General features: G+C 34.6%; 2 protein-coding genes and 1 non-coding gene across 7 annotated transcripts; 2 read left to right on the top strand and 1 right to left on the bottom strand.

Moving 5' to 3' along the window:
* Positions 1 to 6,349: 6,349 nt before the first annotated feature.
* LOC124836804 (SAGA-associated factor-like protein) lies at positions 6,350 to 15,670 on the top strand. Of its 5 annotated transcripts, XM_088116058.1 has the most exons (5): positions 6,350 to 6,495; positions 13,531 to 13,641; positions 14,638 to 14,949; positions 15,194 to 15,246; positions 15,345 to 15,670. In XM_088116058.1, the coding sequence occupies exons 2-5, from the start codon at positions 13,600 to 13,602 to the stop codon at positions 15,346 to 15,348; spliced, it is 411 nt and encodes a 136-aa protein (XP_087972184.1). In that variant the 5' UTR covers positions 6,350 to 6,495; positions 13,531 to 13,599; the 3' UTR covers positions 15,349 to 15,670. The 5 variants fall into 5 exon arrangements, with proteins under 5 accessions (XP_087972184.1, XP_047167971.1, XP_047167968.1 ...); XM_047312015.2 differs by having other exon boundaries at positions 13,575 to 13,641; positions 15,194 to 15,670; XM_047312012.2 differs by having other exon boundaries at positions 13,540 to 13,641; positions 15,194 to 15,670.
* LOC148198685 (uncharacterized) lies at positions 8,490 to 9,134 on the top strand. Its single transcript, XM_088116056.1, has one exon. The coding sequence runs from the start codon at positions 8,490 to 8,492 to the stop codon at positions 9,132 to 9,134; it is 645 nt and encodes a 214-aa protein (XP_087972182.1).
* A 32-nt stretch (positions 15,671 to 15,702) lies between the features above and the next one.
* TRNAE-CUC (transfer RNA glutamic acid (anticodon CUC)) lies at positions 15,703 to 15,775 on the bottom strand. Its single transcript has one exon. It is a non-coding gene; the product is annotated as a tRNA-Glu (tRNA).
* Between the last annotated feature and the right edge of the window lie 739 nt (positions 15,776 to 16,514).

Genomic DNA, 16,514 nt, shown 5'->3' with positions numbered 1-16,514 from the left:
TGTTAATTAACAAATACTATATGAATTTTCAAATTGCATATAAAATTATAAAATATATGTAAAATTCGTTTTCTTTTTTGTCTTTGATGGATATCATATAATTATAAAACTAATTACTCAAACATAAACGTGATTACTCTTCATTTAATTAATTTAACTAGTATTTTAGCTCTCGTCAATTACATACAATGATTAATTTTAAAAACATTATCATTAAATTATGTTTATTGAAATATATTGACTATTAAAAGGTATATCTAGATAAAGATAAAAAGAAATAGTTTGAAATGGTTAATTAAGGGTATACTTAGTGGAGAAAAAATATTAATTAATACAGTGGTGCTGATTAGGGTTTTTTTTTTCATGAATAGATAGATAATATTATAATTTTAATTTTAATTCACTAAAAACAAGCAAAGCACTGTTCTTGAGTTTGAACCCTAAAATTATAACTTAAAATCAAACTAGGTAATTAAGTTGGTCTTAAAACTCACAAAAAATAATAACACTTACAAAAAAAAGAACAAATTAGTCTCTTTCTTTTTATTCAAGCTGCAATTTTCCCTGCGTACGTGTTTACCCTTGGTGCCACAAATGAAAGGACCTAAATCTGTGTACATCATTGTCATTTTCTTGATTTCTTAATAATGTTATCTCTCTACAAAGAAAAATGAATAATTTTATCAATATATACTTAAATAAAAAACAATACATTTTAAAAACAAAAATTTAGTTAGTATTTTAAAAGTAAAATAAATTAACTGACATGTGGGAGTAAGAATAAGATAGGGAAGGACCACCGGCATACTTATGTCCATACATTTACAATCACATTTTTTTTCCCTCTATTTTCTTGTTATCAAGTCACCGACACAGACAAAAAATATATTTGTTTGTGTTCCAAGAAAATTCTTACAATGAGAATAGGGGAAAAATAATTTTAATTTTTTTTAAATTAAAATTAAAAATGACATAGAGCTAGGATTAAATGAAAGAAAAATTACATGTGATGGTCGTCAAACTTCGTTCAAGAAAAGTTTGGGAAGAGAACAGAGTTTCGCGCACTAAGATAAAGTGAATGAATTTTTAATCTCCCGCTCAAATTAAAAGGGGGAACTTTTGGTTGACAAATAATACGTCGAAGCTCCTACAAAATTCGACGTATTATATATGTGGTTTAAAAGAAAAAAAAGAATTAAAAAGAGGTTACTTTTTGGCTTCTGGATGACAAATAATACGTCGAAACCGAAACCCTTAAAGAATTCGACGTATTATTTGTTGTTTAAAAGAAAAAAGAAAAAAGAATTAAAAAGGGTGACTCTTTGGCTTCTGACTAACAAATATTACATTGAACCCCTACAGGATTCGACGTACTATTGGTGGTTTAAAAGAAAGAAGAAAGAGAATCACGCACTGATTTAAATAATTACCATCATAGAACATCGAATTGAATGAGGGCTTCGATGTTCTACAATTACATTTATTTACAAAAATGTCACCGGTCATTTTTAACGTTAGTTGGACGTTGAACGCGTGACGTTATACGCTGTTTTTACACTAGTGCATGTTTCAAAGACTATCTTTTAAAAAATAGAAATTAAAATAAAAATAATTTATGAATTAATTTTTATGTATTATATTATGTGAATAATACAAATGTAAAATAATATTATAATTTAATTTATTAACACTTATTAAGTTGTAATTATTAATTGTAACATCCCATTTTAATAGAAAATTACTACTAAAAAGAATATTACAATAACAACAATAATTACTATAAGGAAACAAACCTATGAAAGATAATATCTACACCTATAGATTCGTTCGACTTCCCAACTCTTTCCCCTCAACCACTCGTTCGTTGGAGTAACTGAAAAGAATGTCATCGTAAAAGAGAAAACATACTCAAACACAAACAACACATAAAAGTTTACACATACCATTTAAAAACAATGAACATATACATGCATGTTATAAATTAAACACTACAAACATTTGTCCGTTCCACTTTAAAACCCTTTACTATCTGGATAGATGCATTGATATCAGACTCATATAATACCATGAATACTTATACATCATCCACAATGAATCAAAACATCACTTAAAACCACATAAGATCAGAGAAGAAAAAGAGTACATTACAACCTGGACCAGTCGCTCAGCGAATCCCCTTGCTAAGCAACCCCAAAGTTCTCTCGCTCAGCGACCTTGCTCGTTGTGCGAAACCTCCAGACTCTCAAACCATTCGCTCAGCGACACAACTCGCTAAGCGAATTAAACTACCAGTGGTACCAGACCCCAACCTCTCACTTAACACCCCCAACTCGCTATGCAAAAGTTCAGACAGTGATCCAGACCCCCAAAACACTCGTTGAGCGCACCCATTCACTATTCAAATAAAACTCACAGTGCTCCCAGACCTCAACCAGTCGCTTAGCGCACCTTCTCGTTGTGCGAAACATCAAACAGTGAGCCAACCTCCACAACCCCTCGTTGAGCGACTCCACTTGCTCAACGAGTTTGCATAATCTATAACATAAAATCTGCAAAATTACACAACCTACACCAAATTTACCAATTCCAACTATTTTGCCTAACTTCTAACCCTCCTAGATTGTGTTATACACCAAATTAAACTTAACTAAGTGTGCCTAAACCCTTCTAACATCAATCTAAACAAGTAGCTACAAGATCTCAATCAAAAACTCACAAAAGCTAAACTTAGAGACTCAAATTGAATTCTACCACTTATGGTACAATTTCAAGTAACTTAGGGGTTATAACAAGTCCCAAATGACTTACCAAAGCTCTCCAAACTGACCATTTGAGCACAGAACCTCTAACTCAAGTTTTCACTATTTCACTTCCTTAGTTTGAGTTCTAAACCAAGTTGAACTCTACACAATCACCACCACTCACTCCTAACTGAAATCTCTACAAAATAAAGTGTTGAACATGACTCAAACCAGTTCATAAGCAACCCAAACTTCATCAAATCAATTCACCAACCATTCCTCATCACTTCACTACCTTAAACCTCCATTTTAGACCAATTAACTTACAACCAAGACTAGCCCTTTTTCTTCCAACAATTCAATCAACACAATTCACTTTATCAACATCAAATTCAACATCACCAATATACATATAACAGATTCAACATGTTATACAACATCTATCATCATACAAAGCATCAAACACAACAATTGATTTCTGTACCTCCAATCACAGAACAAAATTTTACTTCAACAATTCAATATTTATACATTCTCTAACATGCACAATTAACATGATTTAAAGAAAACTCCACCTTCCCTTACCTTACACCGACGATACAAAGTACAAATTACGCCTCGATTACTTGATACAAACCACAAGGAATTTCTAGAAACACTTACGAATCACTAATTGACGATTGGAGACAAATCTTAGAACCCAAAATTAACTAATAATCAAGGAAGAAGATCACTTGATACATGCAAAACAATTTTTCTTTGCATGATCAAGGATCAAGAAAAGGAACAAGAAAATGGATGAAAACTTACTTGCTTTAAACACCAAATTGATCGGATAGAATGGTAGACCTTGACGCTGTGATCGTATAGGCACCTCCTGATCTTCAAATAGATGACTTGAGATCAAGAACTTTTAGGAAAAATGTAGAGAACTCTAGAAAAGTGATTTCTAGAGAGATGTCACGTTTTAAAATAATAAAACTTGTTTATAACAAAATTATTTATAATAAAACCGTTTAATATTAAAATTTTCGAGTCTCACTACTTTTAGACTACCACTACTTCTAAAATACTATTTTCTGATGTTTTACATGAATTATAATATAATAATTTAATATGTAAAGATAATAATTATTTTAATTTATTTTATTAGAGACCTTAATTAATTAAATGAATTAAAAAATATTTACAATCTAATATATATATATATATATATATATATATATATATATATATATATATATATATATATATTTAAAAAAATGTGGTCCACCTTAACCGGGTGAAATTGCCCGTTTTGCTATTCTTACATGACTATACAAATAAATTCTTCTGCAGAATTTAAAAATCTAACTACATGGACAACAAAAGTCTTGAATATTCTGGTCTAGATCATGAGGTTTTAATATGATATTAATTTTTTAACTTGTTTTTGTATGCTAGTTACATTTTTTTAAGCTTTTTTTTTCATACTTTGAACCGTACTTAGAACTATTTTGGTAAAAGGTTTAATGTTTTCAAATAGTTTTGAAACATTGTCTTTTTACATCAAGATTGCCCAATGACCAATCTCTTTGAGCTTTTAACAAGTTAATCCAATAAGGAAAATGGTTCATTCAACGACCAACAATTTTTTTTTATCAAAATAGCTCACCCAATGAAACTTCGCCCACCCAACAATTAATTCTCTCAAATTTTCAATTAAATGAATTTTTTTCAATGAGGAATTGACTTGTTCAACAACCAAACCATTAGAAGTTTTATTTAAAAACTCATGTAGGGAGTTTTGACTCACTCAATTAACATCTTCTCAAATGTTATATTAATTGTGTTAGAAATCTTATTAGAAGTTCTACATCGACTAGAGAAATAAGGTCAATTTATAATATATATATATATATATATATATATATATATATATATATATATAAGTGGGTGCAAACCTCCATTTGCAAGACGATTTTGTGAGGTTGAGTTAAGCTTAAAGTCCACTTCTTATCATGATATTAGGGTATATCCTAGCAATATTTGTTATTTGTTGGACATGTTGTTCCATCCGTTATCGGACCACCCATTAATGTCTAGTCTCACGCTCGAGATGTAGTCTATACCTCGGCATGAGGGGTGTGTGTTGGAAGTCCCACATCGACTAGAGAAAGATAAAACCAATTTATAATATATAAATGAGTGTGGAGCTGAGTTAGGTTTAAAGTCCACTTCTAACAAATTGAATCTGCATAATTAAAATACTCACCAAGACATTTCAATGGGACAAATTTGTTCAAAGTGAGTTTTTCTCGTATTTTTTATGTCTAATCTATATATTTAGTTCTATAGTATCAAACTAAACTAATTTGACCTAATTTAAATATATTTAATTTCACTACTCAACATACCATGATACAATCAATCATACATAATTCAATTAAACACATCTAAACCTAAATAAAATTAACATATGGTGACCACATCAATCCCACATTTAATTCATCTACCCTAAGAACTACTAGAAACATAAATAACTTCCTTTACCAAATTCAATTAAACACATCTAACCTAAATAAAATTAACATATAGTGACCACATCAATCCCACACTCAATTCATCTACCCTAAGAACTACTAGAAACATAAATAGCTTCCTTTACCTTGTAAGACTTGTTGGAAGTCTCACATCGACTAGAGATAAAATCAATTTATAATATATAAGTGGATGCAAAACTCTAAAAAACTGACTTGTAAAGTAATGTTTGTACTCACTTATATACTATATATAAATTGACCTTATCTTTAATTGATGTATGACTTCTAACAATATGAGATTTCTAGTTGTCTCAAACTTAAGTTCCTAAAAATCATTACCCTAAAATAAAAAAGCGGTAGAGATATAAGAGAAAGAGTTTAATATTTTTCCTAGAAAAAACATATGCTAAGATTCCATTATCCTACATGCATCCAAAAATTCTCTAAACTAATTCAAGAAAAAATACAAAGAAAAACTTCCTTAGAAAGAATTTCTAATTAGACGGAATTGCTTTATTTTACACTCAAATCCTTATAATGAACTTTAATCTTTAAAAGCATTAACAAATTTCTCAAAATTCTAAAAAAAATGCCAAATTAAAGGTTTTTTTATAAAAAATGATAACCTTTTTCTCAAATAAAATTTAAGTAGTTAAATTTGTTTTTTTAAAAAATTTATCATTTAATAATACAATATTCATATTTCATCTCACTTATACCACTTTTTCTGTTAAATTATTTTATAAGTATTTGAATACAAACTAAAGGAAATAATTCTCCTTTAAGCTGACGAATACTTCGGATTAAAAAAGATAAAAATTGTTTATATAATTTCACTAATGATGCGAGAAAGAAAACAACGGAGTGAAAGAGTAATTAGGTGACGAAAATTAAAATAAACAGTGAGATATTTAGAATGTCAGGAAAAATGGTGAATTAAGAAAAAAATGTAAGGTTGGTTTGTTAACTTTTTTTTTTTTTTAATTTTTCAGTGAAAAAAAAATCCACCGTCTCAGACAAGCGGAACAAATAATAATATTTGAGGGACTAAATATATAATGTACTTTTAAAATTTATTTTCTAGCCCAAAACTTTTTGACCTTTGGAAATTGTACCCATTGAGTGCCCCAGTTGAGGGGTTGGCACTGTGAATCACCGTTAGCCCTCGCTTCTCCTTTTGACGATTCCTCGTGATCTCTCTCTCTCTCTCTCTCTCTCTCACGATCTTAAAGGTTCAAACTTTACTTCATCTGCCACAACAAGCTCTATTCTTTTTTCTCTCTGTTCATGTTACGCTCTTCCCTTTTTGTTTCTTTGAAATCTTTTATACTTTTTTCAGTTCACTTAACCATTTCCTTTTAATGGGTTTCTGGAAATTTCTTGAATGTATAATTGTCCTCTGGATTTTGGGAACACTTTGGCGGAGATTGGTGTCAGTTAGTTATCTTTGCTATGAGGGTAATTGGTTTTTTTCTTTTCAATTGTTGTTATGATCAATTATGCATCACTTTGGTTGTTGTAGAGTAATTGCCACCTCCATGTCAAGAAGCAAGGGCCAATTTATGATTTAGATGTTAAAATTGTGAGTGTGTGTGTAGGGGTTGAACTAGACATCAGAGATTAAAAGTGGAGGATATGTTCTTTCATGCATTTGCAGTGAAAGAAAAATCTGTGTAGCTGAGATATTGAAATAGCTGGCCTCTTTCTGTCCCATAAGGAAAGTGAAAAAAGAAATGGAATATATTAAGTGAATTGAAATTACATTGGATCAGAGAGATTGCAAGATATTTCTCCATTTGTCATTGTTGAAGTTTAGGTTGAGAATGATTAAGTTGCTCATTTTTTTTTTCTTGTTTATTATGTTGAACAGGAGATCAGTGTTAGAGATTCCACATTAATCATATACACAAATTAATGTAGTGGAGGTTAACACTCACTTGCGAACCCTTTTTGAAAGGATAAGTTATACTTAAATTTAAATTCTAAGATGATATGAGAGTTTGTCAAAGCAATTGTTGTTGAGTCTATCAGACCACCTCTTAACAGATAATCTATACTTGTCCCGTCCTACAAGCATTATATTCCGAATGTTCATAAAAGGGGGATATTTAAAATTCAATATCAAGTAGTAATATTGTCAAATTAAAATATATAAGAGCCAACCTTTTGCTTAAAAGTTCATCTTGTAGAATTGAGTTAGATCCAAACTAAAATTATATGATTCAGGAGAATTTCAAGACATGTGGATTTTAAGTTTTTGAATGAATATTTATGTGAAACTGAAAATTGATAGGTCATTCTACCTCTGAATAATGAAAGGGGAAAAAGATAATACAGAGACCTTGGCTGAAATTGAGACAAAGGGTGTAGAATGTATATGATAAACATGTTACAGGGTTATGGTTAAACTGTATTTTGTAGTCAGTGTTGAATTAAATCCTCCACCACCTTTTGTGTGTGTAGACACTTAGAATGATGATGAAAGTTTATGACTATCTTATTGTAAATTTGGATACAAATTGTCAATCACTTGACACTCTAATTACTTGGAGTAATCCTTGTTTCGGTTTTTTATCCTCATTGATTATACCCACGTAATACATTCAATATGATTCCTGAAGTCACAACGTTTTCTTTTAACCGGTTGAATTTTCTTATTTCCATCATGAATATTATTTTCGGAGAGTCTGCTGGTTGAACTTTACACTATGAAATTTTTATCACTCTGTTTCATGACCAAACCATGCCTTCTTAAGCATGTACAATGTCTTGCTGTCTTTAAAGGTTTTTTAATGATGTTGATAGGACTCCTAATAAGGATGGGCCTGTTAATCAACATGAAACAATTATAGAGGGAGCAAGGCCCAAAATATGGAAGGTTTACGTGAGAAGAAAGAAAATGGGGTTAGGAAAAGAAAGGGAAGTTAGTTAGATAGGGGAATGACGTGTCAGGAATCCAGGGAAGGGGAATTCTGTTATAGGAGAGAGAATAGAGAGTGTGAAGGGGATACGGAGTAGGGGGTGGTGAGTTGGTTAGGAGGAGAGTCATCCTCTGGTTAGGAGTGAGAGCACTCTGGGTTTTACTGGTGATTGTAGAGCTTTCAGCTCCATAACTTTTCTTCTGCATAATACTTGAATAATATACCTGTGATATTCAGTTTAATTGTTGGGTTTCTATCATTGGTCCGACCTGCCGGATCCCCGAGAAGAGCTATCATTGTTGTCCATGCCACCCAAAATGTCTGACCGAGTCGACGCATTGGAGGAAAGATTGTTAGCGATGGAAGTGTCTGTACGTGAGACGTTGGGGGAATTTCGCCAACTAATGTTGGAAGAGCTGACTAAGCTGCGTAACGAGCAAGCAGGAGAGCGTCGAGAATCTCCGTTTTCAGATATGGATTCAGGGGCAGAGTACAGGATGGCAGCAAAGAAGGTGGAATTGCCATCATTTGATGGTACTGACCCTGTGGGATGGATTACCAGGGCAGAGACATATTTTGAAGTGCACGGCTCTACAGAAGAGGTGAAGGTCCGATTGGCAAAACTAAGCATGGAAGGGGCAACCATTCATTGGTTTAATCTTCTACAAGAAGCAGAAGTGGGGTTGTCGTGGACCAAGTTAAAAAGAGAGTTGATCGGTCGTTATGGTGGTCGTACTAGCGGTAATCCTTTCGAGGAGTTGAAAGATTTGTCGCAGACGGGCAACGTAGATGAGTATCTAGCGGAGTTTGAATATATCTCCTCTCAAGTTTCTCGTTTACCAGAGGAGCAATATCTGGGTTACTTTATTGGAGGGTTGCGACCGGAGATTCGGCGGAGGGTTCGCACCTTCAACCCGATGAATCGTCTCCAAGCCATGCGCCTAGCTTGAGACGTGGAAGCAGAAGTGCAGGGAGAGGGATTTCAGCGTGGAGGAGGATTACGAGGGTGGAAAAGCAATCGTGATTGGGGTACGGGTCAGGGAGAGAAGTCTGGATCCGGGTCGGGTCAAGGCCCACATTTAGGGAAATTAGGCGTTGGGTTAGGCCCAACCCAGAGCATATCAAATAAACCATTATCGGCAGCGGGCTCCAGCCTTCATGAGTCACACTCGACGACGCAAGGCAGTCGCATTTCAGGTGATCGTTTTCCGACCGCCGACCGAAATCGCAGTACGAAATATTTGCCGTACTCTGAATTGATGAACAGGAAAGCTCAAGGGCTTTGTTTTCGATGCGGTGAAAAGTATCACCCCTTGCATCGATGCACAGAGCGGAAACTACGAATGATAGTGTTAGCGGATGACGAAACAGTAAATGAAGCAGGGGAGGTGATCGCGAGTGAGACGCAAGAAGGGAAGATGACCATAACTTGGAGTGTGGGTCTATGGGGCTGTTCCCAGAAGTTGAAGTACCATGGGGTGGTCGGAATAACCCTACAACTTTGCGCATAGAGGGTCTTCTCAATGGAGTAACCCTAGGAGTGCTGATTGATAGTGGGGCTAGTCACAATTTCATTTCTCCCCTTGTAGTGGCTGCTCTGGAGTTGAAAGTGGACAAAAGAAAACAGATTGGTGTACGTTTGGGAGATGGACATAGGGTGTCTACGACGGGGAAATGTGAGAAGTTGGACATCCAATTAGGAGAATTCTCTACTACGGTAAAGCCATATGTGTTGGAATTGGGGGACGTGGATATGATTTTGGGAGTTTCTTGGTTGCGAAGGTTTGGAAAGGTTACTTTTGATTGGGAAGAGATGACGCTAAGTTTTTTTTGGCAGGACAAATATCTAGAGTTACAAGGTCAGAAACTGAGAAAACACGGACAACATATAGCGTTGATGACATCTTTCCAGAGTGTGGTGAAGGAGAATAGTTTGGGAGAAAAGTCCATTTCGAAGCAAAGCTTATCAAAGACACAAGTTGAAGATATTCAACAGATTTTAGTGGGTTATGCGACTGTATTCCAAGAGCCACAGGGGCTGCCCCCTTATAGAAATGTGGTGCATGTTATTACATTGCAGCCAGAAGCAAAAGTCGTGAGTGTGCGACCATATCGGTATCCACATCACCATAAAGAGGAGATTGAAAAACAGGTTGGAGAGATGTTGAAACAAGGAATTATCAGACCCAGTTCTAGCGCTTTTTCCAGCCCGGTAATTCTTGTTAAGAAGAAAGACGGTTCATGGCGCATGTGCGTGGATTATAGGGAGCTGAATAAAGTCACAATTCCCGACAAATACCCAATTCCAGTGGTAGAGGAGTTATTGGATGAGTTATATGGTGCTACTTATTTTTCTAAACTAGACTTGAAATCTGGGTATCATCAAATACGTATGGCGGAGGAAGATGTTCATAAAACAGCTTTCAGGACACATGAGGGTCACTATGAATTTTTAGTGATGCCCTTTGGTTTGACAAATGCCCCTGCGACTTTCCAGTCTACTATGAATCAAATTTTTAAGCCCTATTTGAGGAAGTTTGTACTAGTATTCTTTGACGATATACTAGTTTACAGGGATGAACATTTGAAGCACTTAATGAGAGTCTTTGAGCTGCTATGTGAACAATCTTTCAGGGTCAATAGAAAAAAGTGTGTTTTGGGGAGTCGGCAAGTAGAATACTTAAGTCATCTAATTTCTGAGCAAGGAGTTGCAGTAGACCCAGAAAAAATTAAAAGTGTGATAAATTGGCCCATACCTCATAATGTCAAAGGTGTGAGGGGTTTTTTGGGATTAACAAGGTATTATCGAAAATTTATTGCGGGTTATGGTAAGATTGCTCGGCCCCTTACTGAATTGACGAAGAAGGATGGTTTCCATTGGGGTCCAAATGCATTCTTGGCCTTTGAGCAATTAAAAAAGGTGATGACTCAAGCTCCCCTATTGGCTTTACCTAACTTTTCTAAACCGTTTAAAATTGAGTGTGACGCTTCAGGGGTAGGGATAGGAGCAGTATTGACGCAAGACCGACAACCGATAGCTTATTTTAGTAAAGCTTTGGCACCGACTAATGTTAACAAGTCAGCCTATGAGAAAGAATTAATGGCATTAGTGTTGGCGGTCCAACATTGGCGACCATACTTGATTGGAAGGAGTTTTAAGGTGTACTCAGATCAGAAGAGTTTAAGACACCTCTTACATCAAAAAATCACCATCGAAGCTCAACAAAATTGGCTGGCAAAGTTGTTGGGATATCAGTTTGAGGTGATTTACAAACCGGGCCCAGAGAATAAAGCTGCTGACTCACTATCAAGAATGTTCGAAGCGGGTGAATTAAGGGAGATTCAGTCTTTTCCATTGTGGTTGCAGGAACAGCATATCCAAGAGGAAGTGGAAGTAGATCCTTTCTTACAGCAAGTGGTGCAGAAGTTACAACAGGAAGATGCATCTGTTGCAGATTTCAGTTTGTAAAGAGGAGTATTATTTTACAAAGGACGCTTGGTATTGTCAGCTAAGTCAAATTTAATTCCTACTATCTTAAATGAGTTTCATTCTTCACCAGTAGGGGGTCACTCGGGTTTTTTAAGAACCTAACCTACAAACGTATCGCAGCAAATCTGTACTGGACAGGAATGAAGAAGATGATTCAAGAGTTTGTTAAAGCATGTGATGTGTGCCAACGACATAAATATGAAGCAACGTCTCCAGCTGGATTACTACAACGACCCCTGCCTATTCCAGATAGGATTTGGGAAGATATTTCCCTAGACTTCATTATGGGCTTACCAAAATCTAAGGGGTTTCAAGCTATATTTATAGTGGTGGATCGATTGTCTAAATATGGCCACTTTATTTTATTGAAACATCCTTATACTGCCAGGAAGATTGCTGAACTATTTGCTAAGGAGATTGTACGACTTCACGGCCTTCCGCAATCGATTGTTAGTGATCGAGACCCTGTGTTCATGAGTCTTTTTTGGCAGGAATTATTTCGATTACAGGGAACAACTTTAAAAATGAGTTCTTATCATCCTGAGACCGATGGTCAAACGGAAGTGGTAAATCGATGTTTAGAAGCTTATTTACGATGTTTTGTGTCGGAACAGCCCAAGAACTGGTCATATTGGGTACCTTGGGCAGAATTATGGTATAATACTACTTTTCATGGAGCAACAGGAAAGACCCCTTTTTTAAATTGTGTATGGGAGAACACCACCTGCTTTAGTGCGTTTTACACAGGGCGAAACACGTGTGGAAGCTGTAGCCGCTGACTTGGTTGATAGAGATGAAGCTATTCGACAATTGAAATATCATCTGCTGCGAGCCCAACAGCAAATGAAGAAATTTGCAGACAAAAAGCGGAGATTCATGCAGTTCGAGGTCGGAGAGTGGGTGTTTATTAAATTGCGTCCCCATAGACAAGTAACCATAGCTCGACGTATTAATCAGAAGCTGGCACCTCGGTATTATGGGCCTTTCTTAGTGGTGGAGAAGAAGGGAGAAGTGTCTTATAAGGTGCAGTTGCCGCAATCAGCAAAAGTACACCCGGTTTTTCATGTTTCTCAATTAAAAAAGGCTAATGGTAATCATGCGGTAGAACCCACTTTACCAACAGAGTTGAGTCTTGAGGAGGAAGATCAAGAAGAACCTGAGACAGTGTTAGCAACCAGGGAGATTCCTGAGGGTGGTACTATTACTAAACAATGGTTGGTTAAATGGAAGGGGAGAACAGAGGAGGAGGCAACTTGGGAAGATGAGGGACTATTGCGAAGTCAATTTCCTTGTTTTAGCCTTGAGGACAAGGCTGTTGTTGCAGGAGGGAGTAATGATAGGACTCCTAATAAGGATGGGCCTGTTAATCAACATGAAACAATTATAGAGGGAGCAAGGCCCAAAATATGGAAGGTTTACGTGAGAAGAAAGAAAATGGGGTTAGGAAAAGAAAGGGAAGTTAGTTAGAGAGGGGAATGATGTGTCAGGAATCCAGGGAAGGGGTATTCTGTTATAGGAGAGAGAATAGAGAGTGTGAAGGGGATACGGAGTAGGGGGTGGTGAGTTGGTTAGGAGGAGAGTCATCCTCTGGTTAGGAGTGAGAGCACTCTGGGTTTTACTGGTGATTGTAGAGCTTTCAGCTCCATAACTTTTCTTTTGCATAATACTTGAATAATATACCTATGATATTCAATTTAATTGTTGGGTTTCAATCAGATGTCTTGACATATTTTGAAAGATCAAAATAAAATTAACTATTAACAATAGGTTCCAGTCACGCAGATGTAATATTGTTTCCTTTTGTTATTATTTTGGTTCTTTAGTTCTTGTCTTATTCATTTTATACTTCCTCAAAGTTTTTGTAGTCCTTTGACTTTCACCAGTAATTGGTGTAAATTAGGATCGAAAAGCCTTGTTCAAGACTCATGTCTGTTCCTAAGGAGGAAGACTTGCCGCCACATTCCCAGGTGTGCTCTTCAATTCTGATTAAATGTGCTTTATGGTTGCAGCAATAATTAAATAATAGATTTTGATTCAAATTCCTAGCACATTTGGCTGTCCAACTAACTTTTGTTGCAAACAATGTTTGAGTACATTTCAACTTTCAGTTTACATTCTCCTAAAAAGATTTGGGATTGTACTGGTGGTTATAAATTTAGGAATCCCTTTCAAAAGAGAAAATGTCAATGGTTAAGCTCCATTTGTCTTTCATTAACTAATTTATATATCTATGACTTTGCGTTCGATGTTCTTTTCCTGTTCTTTATTTCCCTTCTAAAATTAACTGCTGAAAATATAATGTTGAAACATAACATACCCAAGAATGGTGCATTTTCCCTTGTGGTTATGATCAACAATGAAGAGGAAGATGAAGATGACATTAAGATCAATAATTGAATGAAAGAAAGAACTTTGGATTCAAAAAACAACTGGTGTTTTATGTAGATGAGAGCAATAGTCTAATAAAGCAAGAAGAATTGTGAATTCATCAAATTGTTTCATGTTTGTTACATTGTGCTGCAGAGCATGGTTTCTGACCCTGTGCATCAGAATTCCCCTTAAAATTCATCAATTGTTTTTTGTTTTCTTTTCTAGAGAACGATGATATGCATGAAGTGGGGAGTCTATCATCAACATCGAACCCTTGTGTCTTACATAATATCTTTCTTTTAGAATAAGGATGGAGGAATTCATAAATGCCACTCTTCATCCCTTATTTGTTTCCTTAAAAAAATCAAATACACTAAATGGAGTTAGATACTAGTCTTAGTAGAATACCGTAATCATTCTTGTATTTCTTTTTATTGTGGATTAACTCTCACATGCATGAGCCTAAAATAGTTACTCATGTCTCAGTGAATTGAAGCATTTAAAGTAATACATGTGTTTTTCTATTATATATATATATATATATATATATATATATATTTATGATTATTTGCTTATATTGGGATGTTTTGCAGCTTTCATCTCACTTTTTCTTGGATCTCCTTGATTCCATCATAGTTGATGTGGCATCAGAGTGTCACAGAGTAGCAAGGCTTGGACTTGATTCTAATTTGGAAGAAGAAGATGAAGAATTGAAGCTGTCAGCACAAGCCAGAGTTAGGGTGGCTGATCCTAGTAATAGTAATGACGCAAATGGCAAGTATGTGGTTGACATATTCGGACAAACCCATCCTCCTGTTGCAAATGAAATATTTCAGTGCATGAATTGTGGTCGATCTATCATGGCTGGGAGATTTGCTCCTCATTTGGAGAAGTGCATGGGGAAGGTTATTCTTTTATCTTCTACAATGAAATTATTTCCTCTAATGTTTTAGTTTTCCATTCATTTATTTCAGCTTTTTAGAGTAATCAGAAACTAAAAAGAACAGATTTTATCGGTTAATCCATGTACCCGAATTAAACCACTTTGAAATTTTGGCTTTTTAATCTCCAAACATGCATGCATTTGAGCCTTGTGGTTTTCTCACATGTCATTTTCCTACCATGGAAATGCTTGCATGCTTCATTCAGGGTAGGAAGGCTCGTCTGAAAGTAACAAGGAGCAGCACAGTTGCTCAGAACCGGTATTCACGAAGCAGTCCTCTTTCTGCACACTCACCATCTTCAAATTATTCTACAAACAGCATGAATCGGTTGCCAAATGGAACCTCCAATTTTGCAGGTGAGGAGCACTCAAATGGAACATTGGAGTCATGATGAACTAGTTCATGTCTGATGGCTACCAGCATTCAGAATTTATGTCACACCTTCAACCTGTTTCTCTGGGAGACGATAGCTCAGTTGGATTTTGTGTTTCAAAATAATGTTTCAAACAAGTTTCCTTCATGCTCTGTACCTTCTTTACAAAATAGCTTTACTTTTCATTGTAATTTTGTTTTTAATTTTACCAACTGTTAGCTTAGATATATCTTATGCAACTATGTACTCATCATGGATAAGGTGTTGAGAAAATCTTGAGATGAATATCATGATAGAGTTTTTAGAATGTATCGTATAAAGAAATAGCAAAAATATAAAAATTCCGTTGCCGGGACTTGAACCCGGGTCTTTCGGGTGAGAGCCGAATATCCTGACCAACTAGACTACAACGGATTCTTGTGAAATATTAACAACTGCAGTATTTAAAACTAATAGAAATAAACTTTTATCACGTTCCCTTGTTATGGAGGCGTTTAAATAAAATAAGAAAGGTAAAAAACCTAAACAACTTTAGACTTTTAGGCAACAAAAAAAATTAAACACATTTTATAATTACAGAAACACCATTTACACTAATGGAAACACTAATAATTATCCCAACGCTATCATAATAAAGAGAAAACTATAAAAAAAAATTATATACCTGAAAAACTAATTCAAAATTATATCACTATATATATATATATATATATATATATATATATATATATATATATATAGATATATAGATATATATAGAGATAGATAAAAGAAAGTACACTGTAAATATTTATTTGTAGCACAACAGGAGGAAATAGATCAAATGATTTGCATTCGTGATTTTGAAATAGGTATGTTAAAGAAAGTTATAATTTTATTGTAAATCTGAGTATTTTATATTACATTTTTTTATTTAGTATTTAAATTTTTATACTATTAAATTAGTTTTATTTTTTTAATTGAGTGACGTGATTGCCATTTTATTTCATCATCTACTTAGTTAGTTGTCTCATTGTTAAGAAATGTTTTTTGATTAATGAAAAACAATATTTTTATAATATACAACAAAAAATGAATATTATTACTTTAGTTAAAAACATATTAGATAATCATATGGTCATAATTTTTAACGTTTTCCATGTAATGGTAATTA

The sequence above is a fragment of the Vigna umbellata genome, chromosome 5, assembly GCF_029865625.1.
Source record: "Vigna umbellata cultivar VRB3 chromosome 5, Vumbellata_1.0, whole genome shotgun sequence".
NCBI lineage: Eukaryota > Viridiplantae > Streptophyta > Magnoliopsida > Fabales > Fabaceae > Vigna > Vigna umbellata.
Note: the sequence above shows the minus strand (reverse complement) of the source record. Positions and strands in the feature narration are given on the sequence as shown.

Excerpts from the sequence above, each read along its gene's own strand:
- LOC148198685 (XM_088116056.1), top strand. The coding sequence starts at position 8,490 with ATGCCACCCAAAATGTCTGACCGAGTCGACGCATTGGAGGAAAGATTG.
- LOC124836804 (XM_047312015.2), top strand. The coding sequence starts at position 13,600 with ATGTCTGTTCCTAAGGAGGAAGACTTGCCGCCACATTCCCAG. Across the intron at positions 13,642-14,637 it reads ACTTGCCGCCACATTCCCAG|CTTTCATCTCACTTTTTCTT; the intron begins GTGTGCTCTTCA and ends GATGTTTTGCAG. Across the intron at positions 14,950-15,193 it reads TGGAGAAGTGCATGGGGAAG|GGTAGGAAGGCTCGTCTGAA; the intron begins GTTATTCTTTTA and ends TGCTTCATTCAG.